The sequence below is a fragment of the Bufo bufo genome, chromosome 5, assembly GCF_905171765.1.
Source record: "Bufo bufo chromosome 5, aBufBuf1.1, whole genome shotgun sequence".
NCBI classification, from domain to species: Eukaryota; Metazoa; Chordata; class Amphibia; order Anura; family Bufonidae; genus Bufo; species Bufo bufo.
The window spans coordinates 12,158,660-12,184,215 of NC_053393.1; the positions used below are offsets into that span (position 1 = coordinate 12,158,660).

The following is a 25,556-nucleotide window of genomic DNA, read 5'->3' on the forward strand; positions in this document are numbered from 1 at the left end:
CAGCGGTGTTTATTCACACACTGGTGTATAGGAAGATGCAGATAAGGTGTATCACAAAACGCAGGTGGCTTGGTGTTTGTTCACACACAAGGAAAGTTCATAAACAAAACAGTCACCTGTTATCCTAGGTGTTAGCTCACACCCGATCGGCAGACCTCCCAAACTCAGGCCTCCAGCCTAGCACATGGCTCAGACCCCAATCCAGCGATTGCCAGAGCGCCTCTGTCAGAGAAAGAAGTAATTACCACCAGCTGACACTGCTGGCATTTTTTTTTCTTTTATAGGCCAGTCAAGACCCGGCCTGGAACGTGGGGAGTAGTCACCCACCCAGCACTTTGACTACTCCTAGTAAGAGCCGTCCCGGGTCTGCTATTACAGCTATACTAAATAGCAAGGTGTCAAACAGCAACTGCTGCTGACACATGAAAACTGGCTCTTACTCCACCGAGGCCAGGAACCTCGGTGACACATACCTTCCGTCAATGACGGTCCCTTGCGCACACCGTACTAATTTAAAAAGGTTTTCCGAGATTTTAATACAGATCGGTGGGGGTCCAACCAATCAGCGGTTTGAGAAGGCAGCGGCGCTCACAGCTCACCAAGCACAGCGGCGTACATTGTATAGTGGCCGTGTTTTGTACCGCAGCTCAGTCCCATTCACTTCTATGGGGCTGAGCTGGGACCTGGCCGTGTGACCGATGAACGGGTGCGGAACTATTCATTCTCTATGGGGACTGAATGGATGCGGAGAGCACACTATGTGCTCTCCGCATCCCCGGAGCGCGGCCCCGATCTTCTGGTCCGCAGCTCCGCATGAAAATAGAGCATGTCCTATTCTTGTCCGCAATTGCGGACAAGAATAGGCATTTCTAAGGGGTGTCGGCCGGGTGTATTGCGGATCCGCAATACACTACGGACGTCTGAATGGACCCTAAGGCCAAATAACTGTGGCCAAATGTTTTGATAAGTTTTATAACTTTTGTTGACAAATCCATTAGGTTTATGCAAAGACTCAATATATCCAGTGTTTACCCTTCTTTTTCTTCCGCAGTTCGTCTTGGAGGCTGGATGTCAGCTTCTGGGCCAAATCCTGACTGATGACAACCCATTTTTGCCTAATCAGTACTTGGAGTTTATCACAATTTCTGGGTTTTTCTTAGTCCACCCGCTTTTTGAGGCCGGACCACAGGTTGTCAATGGGATTGAGATCCGGGGGTTTCCTGGCCATAGACCAAAAATGTCACTGTTTTGTTCATCGAGCCACTTACAGGGAGTGCAGAATTATTAGGCAAGTTGTATTTTTGAGGATTAATTTTATTATTGAACAACAACCATGTTCTCAATGAACCCAAAAAACTCATTAATATCAAAGCTGAATATTTTTGGAAGTAGTTTTTAGTTTGTTTTAAGTTTTAGCTATTTTTGGGGGATATCTGTGTGTGCAGGTGACTATTACTGTGCATAATTATTAGGCAACTTAACAAAAAACAAATATATACCCATTTCAATTATTTATTTTTACCAGTGAAACCAATGTAACATCTCAACATTCACAAATATACATTTCTGACATTCAAAAACAAAACAAAAACAAATCAGTGACCAATATAGCCACCTTTCTTTGCAAGGACACTCAAAAGCCTGCCATCCATGGATTCTGTCAGTGTTTTGATCTGTTCACCATCAACATTGCGTGCAGCAGCAACCACAGCCTCCCAGACACTGTTCAGAGAGGTGTACTGTTTTCCCTCCTTGTAAATCTCACATTTGATGATGGACCACAGGTTCTCAATGGGGTTCAGATCAGGTGAACAAGGAGGCCATGTCATTAGATTTTCTTCTTTTATACCCTTTCTTGCCAGCCACGCTGTGGAGTACTTGGACGCGTGTGATGGAGCATTGTCCTGCATGAAAATCATGTTTTTCTTGAAGGATGCAGACTTCTTCCTGTACCACTGCTTGAAGAAGGTGTCTTCCAGAAACTGGCAGTAGGACTGGGAGTTGAGCTTGACTCCATCCTCAACCCGAAAAGGCCCCACAAGCTCATCTTTGATGATACCAGCCCAAACCAGTACTCCACCTCCACCTTGCTGGCGTCTGAGTCGGACTGGAGCTCTATGCCCTTTACCAATCCAGCCACGGGCCCATCCATCTGGCCCATCAAGACTCACTCTCATTTCATCAGTCCATAAAACCTTAGAAAAATCAGTCTTGAGATATTTCTTGGCCCAGTCTTGACGCTTCAGCTTGTGTGTCTTGTTCAGTGGTGGTCGTCTTTCAGCCTTTCTTACCTTGGCCATGTCTCTGAGTATTGCACACCTTGTGCTTTTGGGCACTCCAGTGATGTTGCAGCTCTGAAATATGGCCAAACTGGTGGCAAGTGGCATCTTGGCAGCTGCACGCTTGACTTTTCTCAGTTCATGGGCAGTTATTTTGCGCCTTGGTTTTTCCACACGCTTCTTGCGACCCTGTTGACTATTTTGAATGAAACGCTTGATTGTTCGATGATCACGCTTCAGAAGCTTTGCAATTTTAAGAGTGCTGCATCCCTCTGCAAGATATCTCACTATTTTTGACTTTTCTGAGCCTGTCAAGTCCTTCTTTTGACCCATTTTGCCAAAGGAAAGGAAGTTGCCTAATAATTATGCACACCTAATATAGGGTGTTGATGTCATTAGACCACACCCCTTCTCATTACAGAGATGCACATCACCTAATATGCTTAATTGGTAGTAGGCTTTCGAGCCTATACAGCTTGGAGTAAGACAACATGCATAAAGAGGATGATGTGGTCAAAATACTCATTTGCCTAATAATTCTGCACGCAGTGTAGTTCTCACTTTTGCCTTGTGACGTGGTCTCCATCATGCTGGAAAAAGCGCTGTTCATCGCCACATTGCTCCTGGATGGTTTGGAGAAGCTGCTCCTGGATGGTGGGAAGAAACTGGTCTTGAAGAAGGTTTTGGTCCCATTCTTTATTCATGGCAATGTTCTTAAGCAAGATTGCGAGTGAGTCTACCCCATTAGATGAAATTATGTTAGTTAATCATTTTGTGGCAGGGCTGAAATGCGGTGAAAATAGAGATTTGTGATTAAGTTAATTTTTATGGTAAGAAATTATATTGCAATTAATTGCAATAAATTTGTGGCACGCTTCAGAAGGGTGCCGTAAATGTATTGCACTAATATTTGGAAGCATCCTTTGTGAGCACGTTCGCACTACAAGGTGTGCGGTACCACTGCTACTTGGACATCGCAATTTATTGCAATCTAGATAATGCAAACTGACACCATAAAAACTGAAGCAGAAAACTCTGTGAAAACCAAAATTGATGCCAGTCTCCAAACTTTTGACCATGACGGTACATCCAGGACTACAGGCGCACAACATGGAGAAAGCAGCCCCCATAGTGTATGGAGCTAATCTTGGGACAGCAGCCTGGGATTATCCTATTTTGAGATGGGGCATAGTGGTGCAAAGACATAAGTTTTGCCCCTTTCTCTCATGGCGCACACTTATGGCAGGAAGACGAAACGCTCAACATCAAATATCACCAAACTTAACCAGTTTCTTAGTGTTGAGCGAGCATCGCTATGCTCAGCACATCGCAGTGTTCGGCCGAATACTGCGGGTGCTCGAGCACAATTGAACACAATGAAAATCAATGGGAGACCCGAGCATTAAACCAGGCACCCCCTGCTCTGAAGAAGAAGGTGTCTGGTTCACAGAAAAAGGTTAGAAATTGATGGAAACACCACCGAAATGGTTTGAAAACAGCATGGGAAAGACGTCTGGATGCATCTTGGACTCCGATTACCTATCACATAAAATAGACAACCGCACAAAGGCTATATGCCAAAAGCCAGGTATGTGCAAGCCAACAACCTATCCAGGAGACAGATAACAGCCAGCATACCTTACAATGGCAGCCTTGTGCACTATGAGATATTCCAGACCAGCTCTCATCTGACTGAGAACCAGTAAGCCTCAAAGTTACTTCAGATCTGCTGGATGGCTTGGGTGGACCTGCGCACCTAGATCATTATCATTAGGGTGACAAAAAGTTTTCTGATTACCCTAACATAATATTCAATAACCTTTCTATACAGTTTTGTCATGTAAACTAGTTTGCATAATTGTGGGCATATGGGAAAGACATGCAAATGAGCAGAATCTGCTTGTTTTTCAGCTGAAACACCATTTGCATGGAAAATGCGCGATAAAAATTTGCGATCAACACTACTCAGAGGTTTCATAGTCTTTTTTTTTTTAAATATATTTTATTAGGTTTTGATATAATTTGCACATTTACATTCAAAGGTACATATTGGATCAAATTACAGGTCATATTCCTTTTTTACAGATACCGTATATGCCGGCGTATAAGACGACTGGGCGTATAAGACGACCCCAACTTTTCCATTTAAAATATAGGGTTTCGGCTATACTCGCCGTATAAGACTACCCCTGAATGCCCAGCCCTCCCTGTCTTCAAGACGACATTCTCCAGTCCAGGGAACTGACTGGGATCTGTGGATGGCACTGTTATGGGGAGGGGGATCAGTGGATGACACTGCTATTGGGGGGATCAGTGGATGACACTGCTATGGGGAGGGGGATCAATGGATGACACTATATAGCATCTTATGCTATATGTGTCATCCACAGATCCACCCCATGACAGTGTCATCCACAGATCCACCCCATGACAGTGTCATCCACAGATCCCCCTCCAAATAGTGCCATCCACAGATCCCCCCCTAAACAGTGCCATCCACAGATCCCCCCCTTAACAGTGCCATCCACAGATCTCCCTACCCATAACAGTGCCATCCACAGATCACCCCCCATGACAGTGCCATCCACAGATCCCCCTCCCATAACAGTGTCATCCACAGATCCCCTCCATGACAGTGCCATCCACAGATCCCCCCCATGACAGTGCCATCCACAGATCCCCCTCCCCATAACAGTGTCATCCACAGATCCCCCCCATGACAGTGTCATCCACAGATCTCCCTCCCCATAACAGTGCCATCCACAGATCCCCCTCCCCATAACAGTGCCATCCACAGATCCCCCTCCCATAACAGTGTCATCCACAGATCCCCCCATGACAGTGCCATCCACAGATCTCCCTCCCCATAACAGTGCCATCCACAGATCCCCCTCCCATAACAGTGCCATCCACAGATCCCCCTCCCATAACAGTGTCATCCACAGATCCCCCCATGACAGTGCCATCCACAGATCCCCCTCCCCATAACAGTGTCATCCACAGATCCCCCCCATGACAGTGTCATCCACAGATCTCCCTCCCCATAACAGTGCCATCCACAGATCCCCCTCCCATAACAGTGCCATCCACAGATCCCCCTCCCATAACAGTGTCATCCACAGATCCCCCCATGACAGTGCCATCCACAGATCCCCCTCCCCATAACAGTGTCATCCACAGATCCCCCCATGACAGTGCCATCCACAGATCCCCCTCCCTATAACAGTGCCATCCACAGACCCCCCTCCCCATAACAGTGCCATCCACAGACCCCCCTCCAAATAATGCCATCCACAGATCCCCCCCTAAACACTGCCATCCACAGATCTCCCTCCCCATAACAGTACCATCCACAGATCCCCCCCTTTCCCCACCATGACAGTGCCATCCACAGATCCCCCTCCCCGACGCTCAGAGGAGTATACATTTATTAACTGTAATCTGTAACTTTAACTTTAAATGAGCGCTCATCTCTTTACTAGGGTACCTTACTCTCAGCTCTGGTAATAGGCAGTGCGGGCGGCGCTCACTCAGTGACGTCACGCGCCTGCGCCACCTAGTGGGAGGAGCAGGCACGTGACGTCAGTGAGTGAGCGCCGCCCGCACTGCCTGTTAGCGGAGCTGAGAGTAAGGTACCCTAGTAAAGAGATGAGCGCTCATTTAAAGTTAAAGTTACAGATTACAGTTAATAAATGTATACTCCTGTGAGCGGCGGGGCCCTGTATATTATAACCCCCAGGCAAGCGTCCCCGTCACCATGGGAACGCCTGGGGGTTAGAATATACCATCGGATCTGAGTATACCCGGCGTATAAGACGACCCCCGACTTTTGAAAATAATTTTTAGTGTTAGAAAGTCGTCTTATACGCCGGCATATACGGTATGTGCAGTGAAAACAAAGATAAAACACATATATACAGTGCAATAATCCTTTCCCTACACATTTCCCCTCCCCCTTCTATACAGGTGATGTGGTTTAAAGTTTTCTTTTTATTATAAGTATTCCTGGAGGTGTCTCATTTCGGAGTTCATGTGGATTTATTGTCGTGTAGTCTCATGGTAGTGCGTCTTTATGTAAGGATGGATGATGCTTTATATGTTATTGGTTTCATAGTCTTATGACAAGACTATGAATCCAATAGATGGCGCTGTTCATGAGTAGTGTTGATCACGAATATTGTAATCGCCAAGTTTTATCGCAAATTTTCCATGCAAATGGTTTTTCAGTCTTTCCCATATTCCCATGTTTATGCAAATGAGTTTACATGGCAAAACTGTATATAAAGGTTATTGAATATTATGTTAGGAGAATCAGAAAACTTTTTGTCACCCTAATGATATTGATCTAGGTGCGCAGGTCCATCCAAGCCATCCAACAGATCTGAAGTAACTTTCAGGCTTACTGGCTCTCAGTCAGATGAGAGCTGGTCTGGAATGTCTCATAGTGCACAAGGCTGCCATTGTAAGGTATGCTGACTCAGCCTGTCATCTGTCTAATGGATAGATTGTTGGCTTGCACATACCCGGCTTTTGGCATATAGCCTTTGTGCGGTTGTCTATTGTGTGTGATAGGTAATCGGAGTCCAAGATGCATCCAGACGTCCTCCTCATGCTGTTTCCAAACCATTTTGGTGGTGTTTCCATCAATTTCTGACCTTTTCCTATGAACCAGGCATCCTCTCCTCTTCAGAGCAGGGGGTGCCTGGTTTAATGCTCGGGTTCTCCCATTGACTTCCCGATGTGTTCGGCCCTAGCCCCAGAGCACTTTGGTGCTCGATCAACACTACCAGTTTCCAATAGGTAGAGCACTGAGCTCTGTTGTGAGCCCCTAAGTGCAGCCACTGAAAACAAAGAGGTTAGTGCAGATCGCCGCTGTCTGAAGCCTGGAAATGCAGCTCTGCTACCAGGATATGATGACTGCAGTACTACACCGGTGACGGCAGGATGGATCCAGCAAATATTTACTTCCACTTTAGAAGATAAAATGATTGCATTTTCTCACAGATGTAATTTGCATCTAGTTAGCTCCCCAGTCACTTCAGAGACAATGAAGCAGGTGGGGAAGAGATGTCACCCCCGCAAGAAGAGACGAGGTGAGGAGGCAGCGTCAACCCTCATTAGTATCACCTAGTCAGCAGATCACCCGGGCTGTGTTTACACACAGGGTATATGCCGCCTGTGTCACTCCATCCATGTGCCGTGCTTACGGGGCGCCGCTGAATCCTACACTGGGAAATTAGAGGCGGCACTTTATGAAGGCATGCACCACATTCAATCTCATCCCTATCTGCGACATGTAGAACAGGTCTTTAGGCTGGAGAAAGCCATTCAACTTCTCTTTTCCTTTGCTCAGAAATGTCTCACTCTTCTTGTGATGTGCTAGTCATCTGCTTTATCTTTAGGTCGTGTTCACATGGAGCGATGGAGGAGCAGTTAGAACAACGCAATGCACTTTTGATGCAGTTCTGGTTGTTACAGGTGAACCATTTATTTGATCTGTGAAGACCGCCATCGTACTGAAAGCTGAATCCAAATAGCATTGCAATTTTTCTGATGCGGTTTTGATGCGACTTTAACAGCACAACCGCTACGTGTGAACGTACCTTTACACTAAAGCAAATCGCCAAGTGGCTAGTCTTTAGGGGCACACGAAAGACACCTCAGGTCTACTTCTGAGCAGATACAATGCTGCGCCCTATGCATGTCAGTCTGCAATACTTCACCCTTCAGAAAGCTTTCTACAATGAACAGCTCTGAGCTTTAAAATCCAAAAAGTGAGGGTCAAAGCTTCGACACGGTTCACACATGCTCCATCTCCTCCTTTTTTTGGGGTTCTGAGAACCGCTCCCCATGAAATAAGGGTCCCTCCACGGCATTCCCAAAGGAGATCTGCACCAGCACCAAAGCAGTCCGGGGCTTTATGAAGAGTCTGGGGTGATGGACCCCGCGCCATTCAATCCATCCTCGTATCACTCAGGCCTCCACATCACGGGCGCAGTGTGACTTTTGCCATGGTTTTCCGCAATTACGGAAAAAAACTGTGATGCGGCTGCAACATGTAAACCAGCCCAAGACATGTCAGAAGTTAAAGCTAAAACTGGAAACCGCCTGTAATATAAATGTCGGCCCAAACAGCGGCTCTGCGGCTGGCAATTAGAGAGAGCGTAATTGTTTTATAGAAAACGGATTGCTGATTGTAATCCTCCGCGTCCACCTTTCATCTTATCAGCTCATTAAACACACATGAAAGGTGTCTTCTACGTTAATGCACACTATGAGGTTGTCGCATTAGTCACGATCACGGGCGGCGTGCTGAACGCTCATCTGAAGCCATCGCTCTAAGGGAACGTCAACTTAATTCCAAATTACTGCGTGAAATCAAGAGAAAACGATGGAACTGAAAGAGAAAGAAATACGGAAGCCAAGTACACCATGGAGCGTAAAGAGTTAAAAGGGCCTCAGCATCTGATGTGCGACACTCGGGGTAATCAGAAGATTCACAGTCTCTTAGTCTAGTAGCCAGGAGGGCGTCGACGTGACTATCGTGGACCTCCCGCGCGCTGCGTTTCGTGTCCTCAGGTAAACATGTTAGACGCTGCTTTGTACAAAAGGTAATTTTTCAATAATTTTTCGAATGTTGCTAGATAAGCCTTTCTTTGGCCACCTCTGCCACAGAGGGCGGGCGATCCGTGGATAACAGACATGGCCACGTGCAGTACAACTAAGTATTATTCAGCTCTGACACCGGCGAGCTCCACATGGAGATGACACACTAAGACCACACCTGACCTAAAGGAGCACACCGCCTGACCGGAACCGGTGCAGAACCCATGTGGGCACCTATAAAACCCTTCTGAATATTACAGACTGCGCCAAGGCTGACCAGTGGATGACACGATGAATGCGCCCCATGGACCCGCAGATATCACTTCTGAGGCTGACCAGTATGGAGGACGGATTTCCTAGTGAACAGTTATGAGCGACTCTGGTAACTGGAAGTGTTTTGTGCACACTGTGATGACTGCATTTACTAAATGCACATTATAGGGGTTTTCAAACTTCATATTTTTTTTTATTGACCCCCCCGCCCACCGAGCATGACCTATTCGGGAAAGCATACGGACCCGCTCCTGCACATGGCACATGACTGCAGTGCTGAGGCCAGTCACTGGCTGCAGCAGCACACCTCACCTCATCTGTGCGGGGACTAAAGTGCAGTGAAGACCGTGGTGGACCCACAGAGCCATAGCAGAGTGTATGCGCCCCAGGTCCCACTGAACAAGAAGGAGGGTGGATTCTGCTTTAAAAAAAAAACATGAAAAGTGCATGGAGTTTATTTTGAATGTCACATACATGATTATGGCCTTTTTTTTGGGGGGGGGGGGGGTTTCGCTACAGAGTAGACGATGAAAAAATACCACTGATCAACAATCAACCGGCTGCTTTAAAAAAAAGCCACAGATACAAAGAATGCACATAAATGAAAAAAACAAAACACTACTATTAAAAAAATGCCTGATTGTCCTCATACCTCCCACAGACTGACAGCTAACATCTGGAGTTGGTGCAAAAGAAAATGTACAACAAAAGTGTCAAAAACATTGGAAAAATGTCAGAGCTGTGTCACTCCAGCCTTAGCCGGGCTCACACCACATTTAGCAATGACATTTGGCAGGACTATATGAAGCATACACCCCGCAGTATGCCTTGTATACCTACCCAGCTGCACACATCTGCAGGGTATATAAGGCGCGGGCTGCGCCTTCTCTGGTACAGTTTCATTGAGGCCTCCTGACATACATCAAACGTACGCCAACAGGAGACTCCTCTGCCATGCATCTAGCTGTGAATATCATGGGCAGAGTAGTCACATGGGTATACAGATGACATGTATCACAGGCCGAGCCCTACACAGACGGACGTCATGCATCACAGGCCAAGCCCTACACAGACAGACGACATGCATCACAGGCCGAGCCTTACACAGACGGACGACATGCATCACAGGCCGAGCCCTACACAGACAGACGACATGCATCACAGGCCGAGCCTTACACAGACGGACGACATGCATCACAGGCCGAGCCCTACACAGACGGACAACATGCATCACAGGGCGAGCCTTACACAGACAGACGATATGCATCACAGGCCAAGCCCTACACAGACAGACGACATGCATCACAGGCTGAGCCTTACACAGACAGACGACATGCATCACAGGCCGAGCCTTACACAGACAGACGACATGCATCACAGGCCGAGCCTTACACAGACAGACGACATGCATCACAGGCCGAGCCTTACACAGACAAACGACATGCATCACAGGCCGAGCCTTACACAGACAGACGACATGCATCACAGGCCGAGCCTTACACAGACAGACGACATGCATCACAGGCCGAGCCTTACACAGACAGACGACATGCATCACAGGCCGAGCCTTACACAGACAGACGACATGCATCACAGGCCAAGCCCTACACAGACAGACGACATGCATCACAGGCCGAGCCTTACACAGACGGACGACATGCATCACAGGCCGAGCCTTACACAGACGGACGACATGCATCACAGGCCAAGCCCTACACAGACAGACGACATGCATCACAGGCCGAGCCTTACACAGACGGACGACATGCATCACAGGCCGAGCCCTACACAGACGGACAACATGCATCACAGGGCGAGCCTTACACAGACAGACGATATGCATCACAGGCCAAGCCCTACACAGACAGACGACATGCATCACAGGCCGAGCCTTACACAGACAGACGACATGCATCACAGGCCGAGCCTTACACAGACGGACGACATGCATCACAGGCCGAGCCTTACACAGACAGACGACATGCATCACAGGCCGAGCCTTACACAGACAGACGACATGCATCACAGGCCGAGCCCTACACAGACAGACGACATGCATCACAGGCCGAGCCTTACACAGACAGACAACTTGCATCACAGGCCGAGCCTTACACAGACAGACAACTTGCATCACAGGCAGGGCCTTACACAGACAGACGACATGCATCACAGGCCGAGCCATAGACAGATTGGCGGGATTAAAACAATTTAGGGACCATTCACACAACCATATATTTCGGTCCGCATCCTTTCAAGTTTTGCGGAATGGATGCGGACTCATTCATTTCAATGGGACCGCAAAAGATGCAGAGAGCACACCGCGTATTGTCCACATCCGTACTTCCGTTCCATGGCCCCGCAGAAAAGACAGAACAAGTCCTTTTCTTGTCCACAACTGCAGACAAGAATAGGCATTTCTACACAGGAGAAAGATGATCCCATCCGCAAAATGCAGAACACATGTGTCCGGTATCCGTGTTTTGCGGATTCATTCCATCACATTATAAACTGCTTGTTATGATCATCCTGCAATCTAGCAAAGGTGGTCGTGCTTGCACAGTATTGGAAAAAGCTATGACTTATGCGCACTACCGTGGTCCCGGCCACCATAGGGGTCGGTGACTTTTCTTACAGGGTGCAAGCACGACTACCACTGCTGTATTACAGGGTGGTCGTAACCTCTGGATATGTGCGGTGCGCAAGGTAGTGGAAAAATGAATCGATATGGACAATCACAATACATTAGTAAGTGCCTTGTATTAACCCCATCCTGACCAGAGTCTTCGAAGATGGCACCCGCTCCATAGCCGTGGTGTGCCTGCTGTTTCATAGCTCGTGACCGGCATTATCGCATTTAACACTGAGCGCAGCAAATCTGGAAGTGTGTGCATCCGGGTATGCTCTGGCTCCCTCCAGGCGCTGGAGCTTGTGTGCAGCAGCCCCTGTCATGGCAGAATGACAGAAGGCCGCTGCACAGTGTTTCCTATGGAGCTCCCGCCTGTAATACGGCTCCATAGGAAACTAGTACATTTCTCATAGACTCCAATGATAATGCACTGTGGTCTCTGAGAATAGCAATCTAATGATTGCTTGTTATAGTTCCCAATGGGAACTATAAAAAATAAAAATAAAGTGTAAAAAAAAAGAGTTTTTAAAAATCAAAAAATATATAAAAATTCAAATCACCCCCCTTTACCCAAAAAATAAAAAAAAAATACACATCATGGGTATTGCCATGTGCGAAAACACCCATGCTATAAAATTACTTTCCCCATACGTCAAATGGTGAAACAGAAAAAAAAACGTCAAAATGACTGATTTGCGTTATTGGTTGCTTCATTTCCCACAAAAAAAATTAATAAAAAATGATCAAAAAGTTGAAAACACCCTAGAATGGTATCAATGAAAAGTACAGATCACCCTGCAAAATATGAGCCCCCCCCCCCCCGTACAGCTCCGTACACATAAACAAATAAGTTATAGGGGTTAGATTTATGGTGCCGAAAAAAAAAAATATAATTTCCAAGGTTTTTATTATTTTATCAGTATCAAAACGCAAAAGAAACTATACATAGAAGGTATCGCCGGATTCGTACTGACCTCTAGAATGAAAAGTAATGGTCCGTTTTACCACACGCTAAAAGTCGTAAATAAAAGAAACCTGTAAAATTGTGGTAGAATTGCTTTTTTTTTCCCAATTCCACCGCATTTGGAATTTTTTTCCTGCTTCCCAATACATCATATGTAATATTAAAATGAAGACGTTGGAAAGTACAAGAAACAAGCCCTCTTGCAGCTATATGAACGGAAAAATACAAAAGTTATGGCTCTGGGAAGGCAGGGAGTGGGGAAAAAAAGGGTTAGAAAGGGTTAACCTTGTCTTCATGATAAATGCCATCTTCTGCAATGAGACTACCCCTTTAAGAGGTGAGTAATGCTTTACTACACCCCCTGTACATATGGCTGCTGTGACACTGGGACAGCAGCCGCCACGTGCGAGGGCGCATTTACATCAGCCCTTGTTTTCATGGTTAATTTTTTTATATCATTACAAAACCCTATTAGAAAAACTGCGGTGTTACTGCCACAATTACTAAAACATGGCAAAAATCTGCGAGAGAACAAAAGCTCATGTAAATACCCGGTAAAAACTCACCGCTATCTTACAAAAACGAGTGTTACAACAGGAATGTGAAGACTGCACAAGGGCGCCGACACCCCGTACGGTGCGGTACCTACATATTCCTAATCGCAGACTCTTATTCCATTCCTTGTGCTCATTATGGGATAAGACACGACTCGGCACATGGACGCTCACACAATATCCGCTCGGCGAGGTGAGTCAGCCCGGGCTGCTGCAACCAACAGAGCGTCACACACCAAAATGAAATGTGATAGAAATAGGTCAATACTCGTCTGATAAAGGATTTCATAGAGATGGCGTCAGCGGCCGCACCTAGTAATGTGGACGTGAGCTGAATGTAAAGTACCTGCCGCTAAGGAGAGAGACGACCGTCCTATCCAGATCACGCTCATTTACTTTTTTTTATGTTTTATTCCAAGCTCCAAATCTGAACAGTAATACAGCTGTAAGATAATAACCGGCCGTTCAGAGATGACGACGGTCTCCGTTCTAAGTATTATTTTTAATCATTTTATTTTTGCGCCCTTTCACAGTTACCCCATTATGGGTGTGACGTTATCACAAGCGTCTCAGCTCAGGCACAGAATGAGGAGCCATTCAGGGCTGGGTGGTAGCACTACCGTCACTGTGATGGGATACATGTCGCCACATTTCCATGGGAGCGACTTCCAGTAGAGGACACGACCAAAGCTGGAGCTAGGACGCTACTGACAAAGCCGGACATCTGGGAAATACAATGGACTATTGGCTGTTTCCGCAGCTCAGACAGTAGAAAGCGGCGCAGTCCTCATGATACAGACTCTAGATTCTCAGTTCTGGGGACCGTGTATAACATTGCACACCCAACAATCCCAGTAACATCATGGAGCGTAACTGGGAATCACCTTCTGTGTGCGCTGCAGTCATTACTAGAAGGAAGCTGCTCCCCACATAAATGGATTTAGTCTAACGGCACTTTCACACTTGCGTTATTCTTTTCCGGCATTGAATTCCGTCCCAGGGGCTCTATACCGGAAAAGAACTGATCAGTTATATCCCCATGCATTCTGAATGGAGAGCGATCCGTTCAACATGCATCAGGATGTCTCAGGTCAGTCCCTCTTAAGTTTTTTGGCCGGAGAAAATACCGCAGCATGCTGCAGTTTTATCTCCGGCCAAAAATACTGAACACTTGCCGGAATGCCGGATCCGGCATTAATTTCCATTGAAATGAATAAAAATTGCTGCACTGACGAATCTGTTCTTCCGGTCCACGCATGTGCAGACCTATAAAAATGTGAAAAGATAAATACCGGATCCGGCATTGCAATGCATTTGTGAGACGGATCCGCATCCGGATCCGTCTCACAAATGCATCCGTTTGCGTCCAGGATGCCGGTTCCAGTAGGCAGTTCGGGCGACGGAACTGCCTGCCGGAATCCTCTGCCGCAAGTGTGAAAGTAGCCGAAGGCTCCTCCGCAACATTCGGTTCTCCATAAGTAAATGTCACACAATAATTATGACTTGCACTCAACCTTAGGGTAAATTCACACGTCCGTTTTTTCTTTCCTGATCTGTTCCGTTTTTTGCGGAACAGATCAGGACCAGTTCTGGACCCATTCATTTTCAATGGGTCCTGGAAAAAATCGGACAACACAATGTGTGCTGTCCGTTTCCGTTGTTCCGTTCCGCATGTCCGATTAAATATAAAACTTGTCCTATTCTTTTCCGCAAAAATCGGATCCTGCTACAATACAAAGTCAATGGATCCGCAAAAAACGGAAGACATTCGGATGTCATTACGTATGTCATCCGTTTTATGTGGATTCCGTTCCTGGTTATTACATTTTAATTTTTTTATTTTTTTTTTCAAAGAAATCCAAACAACTTTATTTGCTTATTGAAATTTATACATGTTTTCGTTTTTTTGCGGATCCGCAAAAAACGGATGTCATACGGATGACATACAGAAACATTTTCAAGAACAACGGATCCGCAAAAAACGGGCCGAAAATCGGGATATAGAAAAATACTGACGTGTGAATGTAGCCTTAGGCCTCTTTCACACTACAGTATGTCCATTTCAGTGTTTTGCGTTCCGTTTTTCACGGATCCGTTGTCCCGTTTTTGGGTTCCGTTGTGTCTCCGTTTCCGTTCAGTATGTCCGCAAAAACCTTTCAGTATGGTTTCCGTATGGTTCCCGTATACGGTCCGTTTTTCACGGATCAAAAACGGAAGCCACCTGTATTTGTGCTCAGCCAAAGTTTGGCAACAAGAAACACATGGCCACAGTGGGCTGGGCCTAGCATTTGTTAATGACGGATCCGCAAAAAACGGAAGACATTCGGATGTCATTACGTATGTCATCCGTTTTATGTGGATTCCGTTCCTGGTTATTACATTTTAATTTTTTTATTTTTTTTTTCAAAGAAATCCAAACAACTTTATTTGCTTATTGAAATTTATACATGTTTTCGTTTTTTTGCGGATCCGCAAAAAACGGATGTCATACGGATGACATACAGAAACATTTTCAAGAACAACGGATCCGCAAAAAACGGGCCGAAAATCGGGATATAGAAAAATACTGACGTGTGAATGTAGCCTTAGGCCTCTTTCACACTACAGTATGTCCATTTCAGTGTTTTGCGTTCCGTTTTTCACGGATCCGTTGTCCCGTTTTTGGGTTCCGTTGTGTCTCCGTTTCCGTTCAGTATGTCCGCAAAAACCTTTCAGTATGGTTTCCGTATGGTTCCCGTATACGGTCCGTTTTTCACGGATCAAAAACGGAAGCCACCTGTATTTGTGCTCAGCCAAAGTTTGGCAACAAGAAACACATGGCCACAGTGGGCTGGGCCTAGCATTTGTTAATGACGGATCCGCAAAAAACGGATGACATACGGATGACATACGGATGCCTTCCGTATGCATTCCGTTTTTTTGCGGACCCATTGACTTTAATGGAGACACGGACCGTGATTTGCGGACAAACATAGGACATGTTCTATCTTTCCACGGCACGGAAATACTGAAATACTGAAACGGAATGCACACGGAGACACTTCAGTATTTTTTGCTGAACCATTGAAATGAATGGTTCAGTATCTGTTCCGTATACTGAACTCAAAAAACGTCCAGTATACTGAACGCAAAATACTGTAGTGTGAAAGAGGCCTTAAACAGGTATTCCAGCACAAAGAAAAACTGTCTGAGGCTACATGCAAACGAAAGCGGAAAAAAAAATCAGTTAAAAAAGGGATAAACTGTCAATTTTTTAAGGGGTTCTCCGGGAAATATAAGAATGAAAATACTGAAAAAACATGTTATTACAAAAAAACTCTTAAATGCCTTTAATTATTTACAATGGCTTGCTTAGTCTAGGGGACAATCAGTGGAGGAGCTAAAATGGTGTCTCTTAGGCTACTTTCACACTTGCGGCAGAGTGATCCGGCAAGCAGTTCCATCGCCGGAACTACCTGCCGGATCCATTAAAACGTATGCCAACTGATGGCATTTGTCAGACGGATATTTGGCATTACTGGCATTCCGGTATTTTTAATGCCGGATCCGGCACTAATACATTCCTATGTAAAAAAAATGCTGCAAGTGTTCTGGATATTTGGCCGGAGATAAAACGGTAGCATGCTGCGGTTTTATCTTTGTCCTGATCAGACAAAAAGACGGAACTGAAGACGTCCTGATGCATCCTGAACGGATTACTCTCCATTCAGAATGCATGGGGATAAAACTGATCAGTTCTTTTCCGGTATAGAGCCCCTAGGACGGAACTCAGCGGCGGAAAAGAAAAACGCTAGTGTGAAAGTAGCCTTAGATTTATGATCATAAAATCTGTCCTGCTCGTGACACTGCAGGACGGCCGGTGTGAGAAAGCAGAGCACAGAGCCCTATGTAAAGTCTGCCGGTCTCAGCGCGGTGAAGCTGAATATTATGTGCAGATGACGGCTGAGATACCTGCTCCGCTGTGTCCCTGTGCTTCAGAGAGGACTTTACCTCACCCCGTACTCGGAGGCTGAAGGGTAGGAATGAAGACTAGACGCGCTGCTGTGGGGGAGGAGCGTCATTAGAAAACACTTCAGCCTCTGGGTACGGGACCTCAGTTACAGTCAATCTGGTGGGCCGTGTAAGGCTCCGCCCCATCTCTTTTCTCGTCTCTTTAGAAAATTGACAAAAAGCTTAAAAAGTCGCAAATTATGGTGCAGATGTGAGTCTTTAACAACACTCCAATGCACGGGCAACATCTGTGCAGCGGGCCGGACCCATTCAATTTGAATGGTTCTGTGGTTTGTCCGCACCGCAAAAAAAATATGACATGTCATATTTATTTGCGGTGCGGAACAACGGAAAGAAACACCACGGATGCACTCCGTAGTGCTTCCAGTGTTCTGTTCTGCATCTCTGGAATTGCGGACCCATTCAAGTGAATGGGTCTGCATCCGTGATGCGTGGTGCACACGGCCGGCGGCCGTGGATTGCTGACCCGCCATTTGCGGGCCGCAATAGGGCCACGGCCGCCCAACGGCCGTGTGCATAAAGCCTAAGCCTGTCGATAAGAGACTGCTGTAAACACTAAAGTTGTCAGTAGAGATGAGAGAAAGTGTGAAAATCTGTGCTGCCAGTGTCTCCTCGATGGGCACATTTCCTACCACAGGGCGGTATGTCCCAGATATGAGGAGGCTCCACCGTACACACAGATAACAAGGCTCCACAGATTGTGAGCTACATCTTAGAATTACCTGTCTGAGTCCTCTTTCACCACGAAGTATGGAGCTGAGTGGCGATTGGTTTTCACTTGGTCAGGACCCTTGTCTCCTCCGTCCAGCTCCTGCTCCAGGGACGAGCTGGTGCTCCCTTCTCTGCTGATGTTGCTGCCCTGTACGGGGCTGTTTTCGGTGGATGCCCTGGGGGACTCTGTGTTCTGCTTCAGTGTCTGTAGTTTGGCTAAAGGGATGATATCACAGTTTTGTGGCCGGTGCCAGACTGTCCTCTGGGTGCTTGCATTGTAGTAGTAGAATCGAGATGTATTGGGGTCAAACAGTTCCCACCATTGATTCTCATTGGTGCGTTTTATCCGGACGCCGGACGGTGGATCCCAGACACATTCCCCTGTGATCAGGTTGGCGTACATACACTCTCGTGTCCGCGGCTCTATGATCTCGACCCATTCCAGCCTAATAAAAAAAAAAGGCAGAAAAAAAGCTATTAATTTTCATCTCCAACGGCTTCTCACATCACCTCTCCTGCATCCATTACTACAGCAATCGGACCGTGCCCCACACACAGAATGTGACGGAACGCCCTTTATAAAGGGGTCTTAAAAATATCAACTCTGGCCCAATTTCAGCAAACTGCGCAGTGATTTCTATATCTTATATTGATGAACTCCAGTGCACGCTCCTGGTCCCTTACATAATGTCCCCGGCCTGAAGTGTATTTACTCTCTGCCTACTGACAAACAGAGGCTTATTCACACTTCACAGACTCGGCAGATGGTGCACAGGGCTCTTCAATGGGGGAGGGGCGCAGGCGTACACTGATTTCCTAGGTTTAGGACTTTTTATAGACTCCGTGGGGAGGAGATCAGTGATCCCTATTTCTAGGAGCTCGTGGCATCGAGTAGTTTTATCTAGTATCTCTCATTATGTCTTATATTATCCCGTTCATGCTCTGGATGTTTGAGGATCAAGCTACGTGTGACCCCCAAAAGCTGGGGTGCAAACTTGACCACTTTACATGCAGATGACTACATCCTGTATTATACTCCAGAGCTGCACTCACTAGGGGGCACTGATCATGTCTCTCAATGATGTGAAAAGGTAGAGACATGGGATTAAATGACTCCTGCCACCGTGTCTTCAGGAGAGAGGGTAGAAACCTTCCTCATGGCGGCTGTTACTCCTCTTCCTCCTGCTGCTGGGATTCAGAACATAGACCTCACGGGCCGCCGTCTACTAATGAGCGCTGACAGTCCTTCTAATCCATAAGTTCCACCTGTCCGATCCGTAGCAGAACATCGGGATAACAATAATTACCATTAGATTAACAAGAAATGTGAAACTATCCCCCACCTGACAGTAGACACTGACGGCGGCGTCACACTGCATACAGAAATCTACTTCTAATCCAGCGTCAATGGGAACCGGCAGACACTGGATTGTTAATGAATATCAGTGGCCGGTCACAGAAAACATACCCGAGTACAGTGACCCAATGGACTGAGGTGGTGTAGGCTCGGCCCGGCCGTCCAGTCCTGAGTCTTCACAGGGCTCGGGCTGGAGGATAAATCTGCCGCAGGGACCGACGCGCGTCTCCGATTCCACATCAACTATTGCGTGACTTACTTTCAGACAGATTTTCACGCCAAAATTGTGGCACATCTCAGATCCCCCTCTTCTTCCCACAAAGCTCTGATCCTTTTAGCTAAGCCGAGCCCCATGTTGAGCAAATCAGGAAAAGTGTAGAAAACCCTAAGGCTGGGTTCACACGGGCGAGATTTCCACGCGGGTGCAATAAGTGACGTGAACGCATTGCACCCGCACTGAATCCGGACCCATTCACTTCAATGGGGCTGTGCACGTGAGCGTTTTTTTTCACCTGGTGCTAGAGTTCGACACATCGCAGATCGGGTTGACAGATTACTGGGAGGGGCTGGAGAAGATCCAGCGGTCATGGTCCATATCGAACCAATGACAAAGTTAGGGGAAGGTGGAGAGTCCTTAAAAATGATTTCAGGGATTTAGGTCAAAAGCTTAGGGCAAGGACCTCAAAGGTAGTATTTTCCGAAATACTGCCTGTACCGCGAGCCACACAAGAAAGGCAGTGGGAGATTAGGGAGATTAACAAGTGGCTCAAGAACTGGTGTAGGAAGGAGGGGTTTGGGTTCCTGGAGAACTGGGCCGACTTCTCTATCACCTACAGGCTCTATCGTAGGGACGGGCTGCACCTCAATGGGGAAGGGGCAGCTGTGTTGGGGAAGAAGATGGCTAGAAGGTTGGAGGAGTGTTTAAACTAGGGACTGGGGGGGAGGGTAATTATACTATAGAAGGGGAAGATAGTGCAGATAGAGACCGGGGGCAGGTAGTGGGACTGGGGGAGGAATGGAAGGAGGGACTAGAACAGTTCAGAAGGAAAGGTGTAGGGTAAAAAATATACATAAACCTCTCAAATGTATGTATACTAATGCCAGAAGCCTGACTAATAAACCGGGGAACTGGAATTAGTGATGTGTGAGGAGGACTATGATATAGTGGGAATAACTGACACACGGCGGGATGATAGCTATGACAGTGGGAATAACTGAGACATGGCTGGAGGATAGCTATGACAGTGGGAATAACTGAGACATGGCTGGATGATAGCTATGACAGTGGGAATAACTGAGACATGGCTGGATGATAGCTATGACAGTGGGAATAACTGAGACATGGCTGGATGATAGCTATGACAGTGGGAATAACTGAGACATGGCTGGATGATAGCTATGACAGTGGGAATAACTGAGACATGGCTGGATGATAGCTATGACAGTGGGAATAACTGAGACATGGCTGGATGATAGCTATGACAGTGGGAATAACTGAGACATGGCTGGATGATAGCTATGACAGTGGGAATAACTGAGACATGGCTGGATGATAGCTATGACAGTGGGAATAACTGAGACATGGCTGGATGATAGCTATGACTGGGCAGTTAATGTACAAGGTTACAGTCTGTTTAGAAAGGATCGTCAAAACCGGAGAGGGGGAGGGGTCTGCCTTTATATAAAGTCCTGTCTAAAGCCCACAGTCCGAGAAGATATAAGTGAGGGACATGAACATGTGGCGTCACTGTGGGTAGAGATACATGGAGCTAAAAACAACAATAAATTACTGATAGGAGTTTATTATAAACCACCTAATAACCAGAGTCCACAGAAAATCTACTACTAAACGAGATAGACGAGGCGGCAAATCATAATGAGGTGGTTATTATGGGGAACTTCAACTACCCAGATATAGACTGGGAAACTGAAACTTGTATATCTCATAAGGGAAACAGGTTCTTGACAATAACCAAAAACAATTACCTCTCCCAACTGGTTCAGGACCCGACTAGAGGGACGGCCATACTGGACTTAGTATTAACCAATAGACCTGACAGAACAACAGACGTGCAGGTCGGGGGACACCTGGGAAATAGTGACCATAAAGTAATAACCTTCCAAATATCATTCAAAAGAGCGTTTCTACAGGGAGGAACAAAAATACCAAACTTCAAAAAAGCTAAATTTAGCCAACTAAGAGAGGCCATAGGCCTAACTAACTGGGACAAAGTCCTCACAAATAAAAATACAGCCACAAAATGGGATATCTTTAAAAACATCCTAAAATCTCATTGTGAGAGGTACATACCGTATGGGAATAAAAGGTTAAGGAACAAAAAGAAACCAATGTGGATAAATAGAACTGTAAAGAAAGCAATAAATGACAAAAAGAAAGCATATAAATCACTAAAACAGGAGGGTTGCACGGAAGCACTGAAAAACTATAAGGAAAAAAACAGAACATGTAAAAAACATATAAAAGCGGCCAAACTAGAGACCGAGAGATTAATTGCCAAAGAGAGTAAAACTAACCCTAAAATGTTCTTCAATTATATAAATGTTAAAAAGTATAAATCTGAAGGTGTCGGCCATCTACAGAGTAATGAGGGGGGAGTCGCAGAGAGCGACGAGGAGAAAGCAAAGCTGTTAAATATTTTTTTCTCCACTGAGGAAAATAAACTGTCAGATGAAATGCAGAATGTTGAAATAAATTCCCCATTAAAAGTGTCCTGTCTGACCAAGAAGAAGTACAACAGTGACTTAAAAAGATTAAAATAGACAAATCGCCAGGACCAGATGGCATACACCCCCGTATCCTAAGGGAATTAAGTAATGTCATAGCCAGACCCTTATTTCTGATATTTGCAGACTCTATAATGACAGGGAATGTCCCACAGGATTGGCGCATGGCAAATGTGGTGCCAATATACAAAAAGGGTCCAAAAACAGAGCCTGGAAACTATAGGCCGGTAAGTTTAACATCTGTTGTGGGTAAACTGTTTGAAGGTTTTCTAAGAGATGCTATCTTAGAGCATCTTAACGGAAATAAGCAAATAACGCCATATCAGCATGGCTTCGTGAGGGATCGGTCATGTCAAACTAATTTAATCAGTTTCTATGAGGAGGTAAGTTCTAGACTTGACAGCGGCGAATCAATGGATGTTGTATATCTGGACTTCTCCAAAGCATTTGACACTGTACCACATAAAAGGTTAGTATATAAAATGAGAATGCTCGGACTGGGAGAAAACATCTGTATGTGGGTAAGTAACTGGCTGAGGGATAGAAAACAGAGGGTGGTTATTAACGGTACACACTCAGATTGGGTCACTGTCACTAGTGGGGTACCTCAGGGGTCAGTATTGGGCCTTATTCTCTTCAATATATTTATTAATGATCTTGTAGAAGGCTTGCACAGTAAAATATCAATTTTCGCAGATGACACTAAACTGTGTAAAGTAATTAACACTGAAGAGGACAGTATACTGTATATATACTACAGAGGACAGTATACTGTATATATATATATACTACAGAGGACAGTATACTGTATATATATATACTACAGAGGACAGTATACTGTATATATATATACTACAGAGAATAGTATACTGTATATACACTACAGAGGACAGTATACTGTATATATATACTACAGAGGACAGTATACTGTATATATACACTACAGAGGACAGTATACTGTATATATACTACAGAGGACAGTATACTGTATATATATACTACAGAGGACAGTATACTGTATATATACTACAGAGAACAGTATACTGTATATACACTACAGAGGACAGTATACTGTATATATACACTACAGAGGACAGTATACTATATATATATACTACAGAGGACAGTATACTGTATATATATACTACAGAGGACAGTATACTGTATATATATATACTACAGAGAACAGTATACTATATATATATATATATATATATATACACACTACAGAGGACAGTATACTATATATATACACTACAGAGGACAGTATACTGTATATATATACTACAGAGGACAGTATACTGTATATATATACTACAGAGGACAGTATACTGTATATACACTACAGAGGACAGTATACTGTATATATACTACAGAGGACAGTATACTGTATATATATACTACAGAGGACAGTATACTGTATATACACTACAGAGGACAGTATACTGTATATACACTACAGAGGACAGTATACTGTATATATACACTACAGAGGACAGTATACTGTATATATACACACTACAGAGGACAGTATACTATATATATATATACTACAGAGGACAGTATACTATATATATATATTATACTACAGAGGACAGTATACGGTATATATACTACAGAGGACAGTATACTGTATATATACTACAGAGGACAGTATACTGTATATATACTACAAAGGACAGTATACTGTATATATACTACAGAGGACAGTATACTGTATATACACTACAGAGGACAGTATACTGTATATATACTACAGAGGACAGTATACTGTATATATACTACAGAGGACAGTATACTGTATATACACTACAGAGGACAGTATACTGTATATATATATACTACAGAGGACAGTATACTGTATATATACACTACAGAGGACAGTATACTGTATATATACTACAGAGGACAGTATACTGTATATATATACTACAGAGGACAGTATACTGTATATATACACTACAGAGGACAGTATACTGTATATATACTACAGAGGACAGTATACTGTATATATACTACAGAGGACAGTATACTGTATATATACACTACAGAGGACAGTATACTGTATATATACAGTTGGGGAAATAATTATTTGACCCCTCACTGATTTTGTAAGTTTGTCCAATGACAAAGAAATGAAAAGTCTCAGAACAGTATCATTTCAATGGTAGGTTTATTGTAACAGTGGCAGATAGCACATCAAAAGGAAAATCGAAAAAATAACTTTAAATAAAAGATAGCAACTGATTTGCATTTCATTGAGTGAAATAAGTATTTGAACCCTCTAACAAAAAAAGACTTAATACTTGGTGGAAAAACCCTTGTTTGCAAGCACAGAGGTCAAACGTTTCTTGTAATTGATGACCAAGTTTGCGCACATTTTAGGAGGAATGTTGGTCCACTCCTCTTTGCAGATCATCTCTAAATCCCTAAGGTTTCGAGGCTGTCTCTGTGCAACTCTGAGCTTGAGCTCCCTCCATAGGTTTTCGATTGGATTAAGGTCCGGAGACTGACTAGGCCACTCCATGACCTTAATGTGCTTCTTCTTGAGCCACTCCTTTGTTGCCTTTGCTGTATGTTTTGGGTCATTGTCGTGCTGGAACACCCATCCACGACCCATTTTCAGTTTCCTGGCAGAGGGAAGGAGGTTGTCGCTCAGGATTTCACGATACATGGCTCCGTCCATTTTCCCGTTTATGCGAATAAGTTGTCCTGTGCCCTTAGCAGAAAAACACCCCCAAAGCAAAATGTTTCCACCCCCATGCTTGACGGTGGGGACGGTGTTTTGGGGGTCATAGGCAGCATTTTTCTTCCTCCAAACACAGCGAGTTGAGTTAATGCCAAAGAGCTCTATTTTGGTCTCATCAGACCACAGCACCTTCTCCCAGTCACTCTCTGAATCATTCAGGTGTTCATTGGCAAACTTCAGACGGGCCTGCACATGTGCCTTCCTGAGCAGGGGGACCTTGCGAGCCCTGCAGGATTTTAATCCATTGCGGTGTAATGTGTTTCCAATGGTTTTCTTGGTGACTGTGGTCCCTGCTAATTTGAGGTCATTAACTAACTCCTCCCGTGTAGTTCTAGGATGCTTTTTCACCTTTCTCAGAACCATTGACACCCCACGAGGTGAGATCTTGCGTGGAGCCCCAGAGCGAGGTCGATTGATGGTCATTTTGTGCTCCTTCCATTTTCGAACAATCGCACCAACAGTTGTCACCTTCTCTCCCAGCTTCTTGCTAATGGTTTTGTAGCCCATTCCAGCCTTGTGCAGGTCTACAATTTTGTCTCTGACATCCTTGGACAGCTCTTTGGTCTTTCCCATGTTGGAGAGTTTGGAGTCTGCTTGATTGATTGATTCTGTGGACAGGTGTCTTTTATACAGGTGACTAGTTAAGACAGGTGTCCTTAATGAGGGTGACTAATTGAGTAG

The 25,556-nt window shown here is 45.1% G+C and overlaps 1 protein-coding gene across 2 annotated transcripts in view; it reads right to left on the minus strand.

The window, feature by feature from the left end:
- Positions 1–25,556, minus strand: part of ARHGAP39 (Rho GTPase activating protein 39) — a 166,822-nt gene that overhangs the window by 98,045 nt on the left and 43,221 nt on the right. For both annotated transcript variants that reach the window (XM_040433246.1, XM_040433245.1), the window contains exon 2: positions 18,036–18,470. In XM_040433246.1, the coding sequence (XP_040289180.1) occupies positions 18,036–18,470 (435 nt within the window). The remainder of the gene's footprint in view (positions 1–18,035; positions 18,471–25,556) is intronic.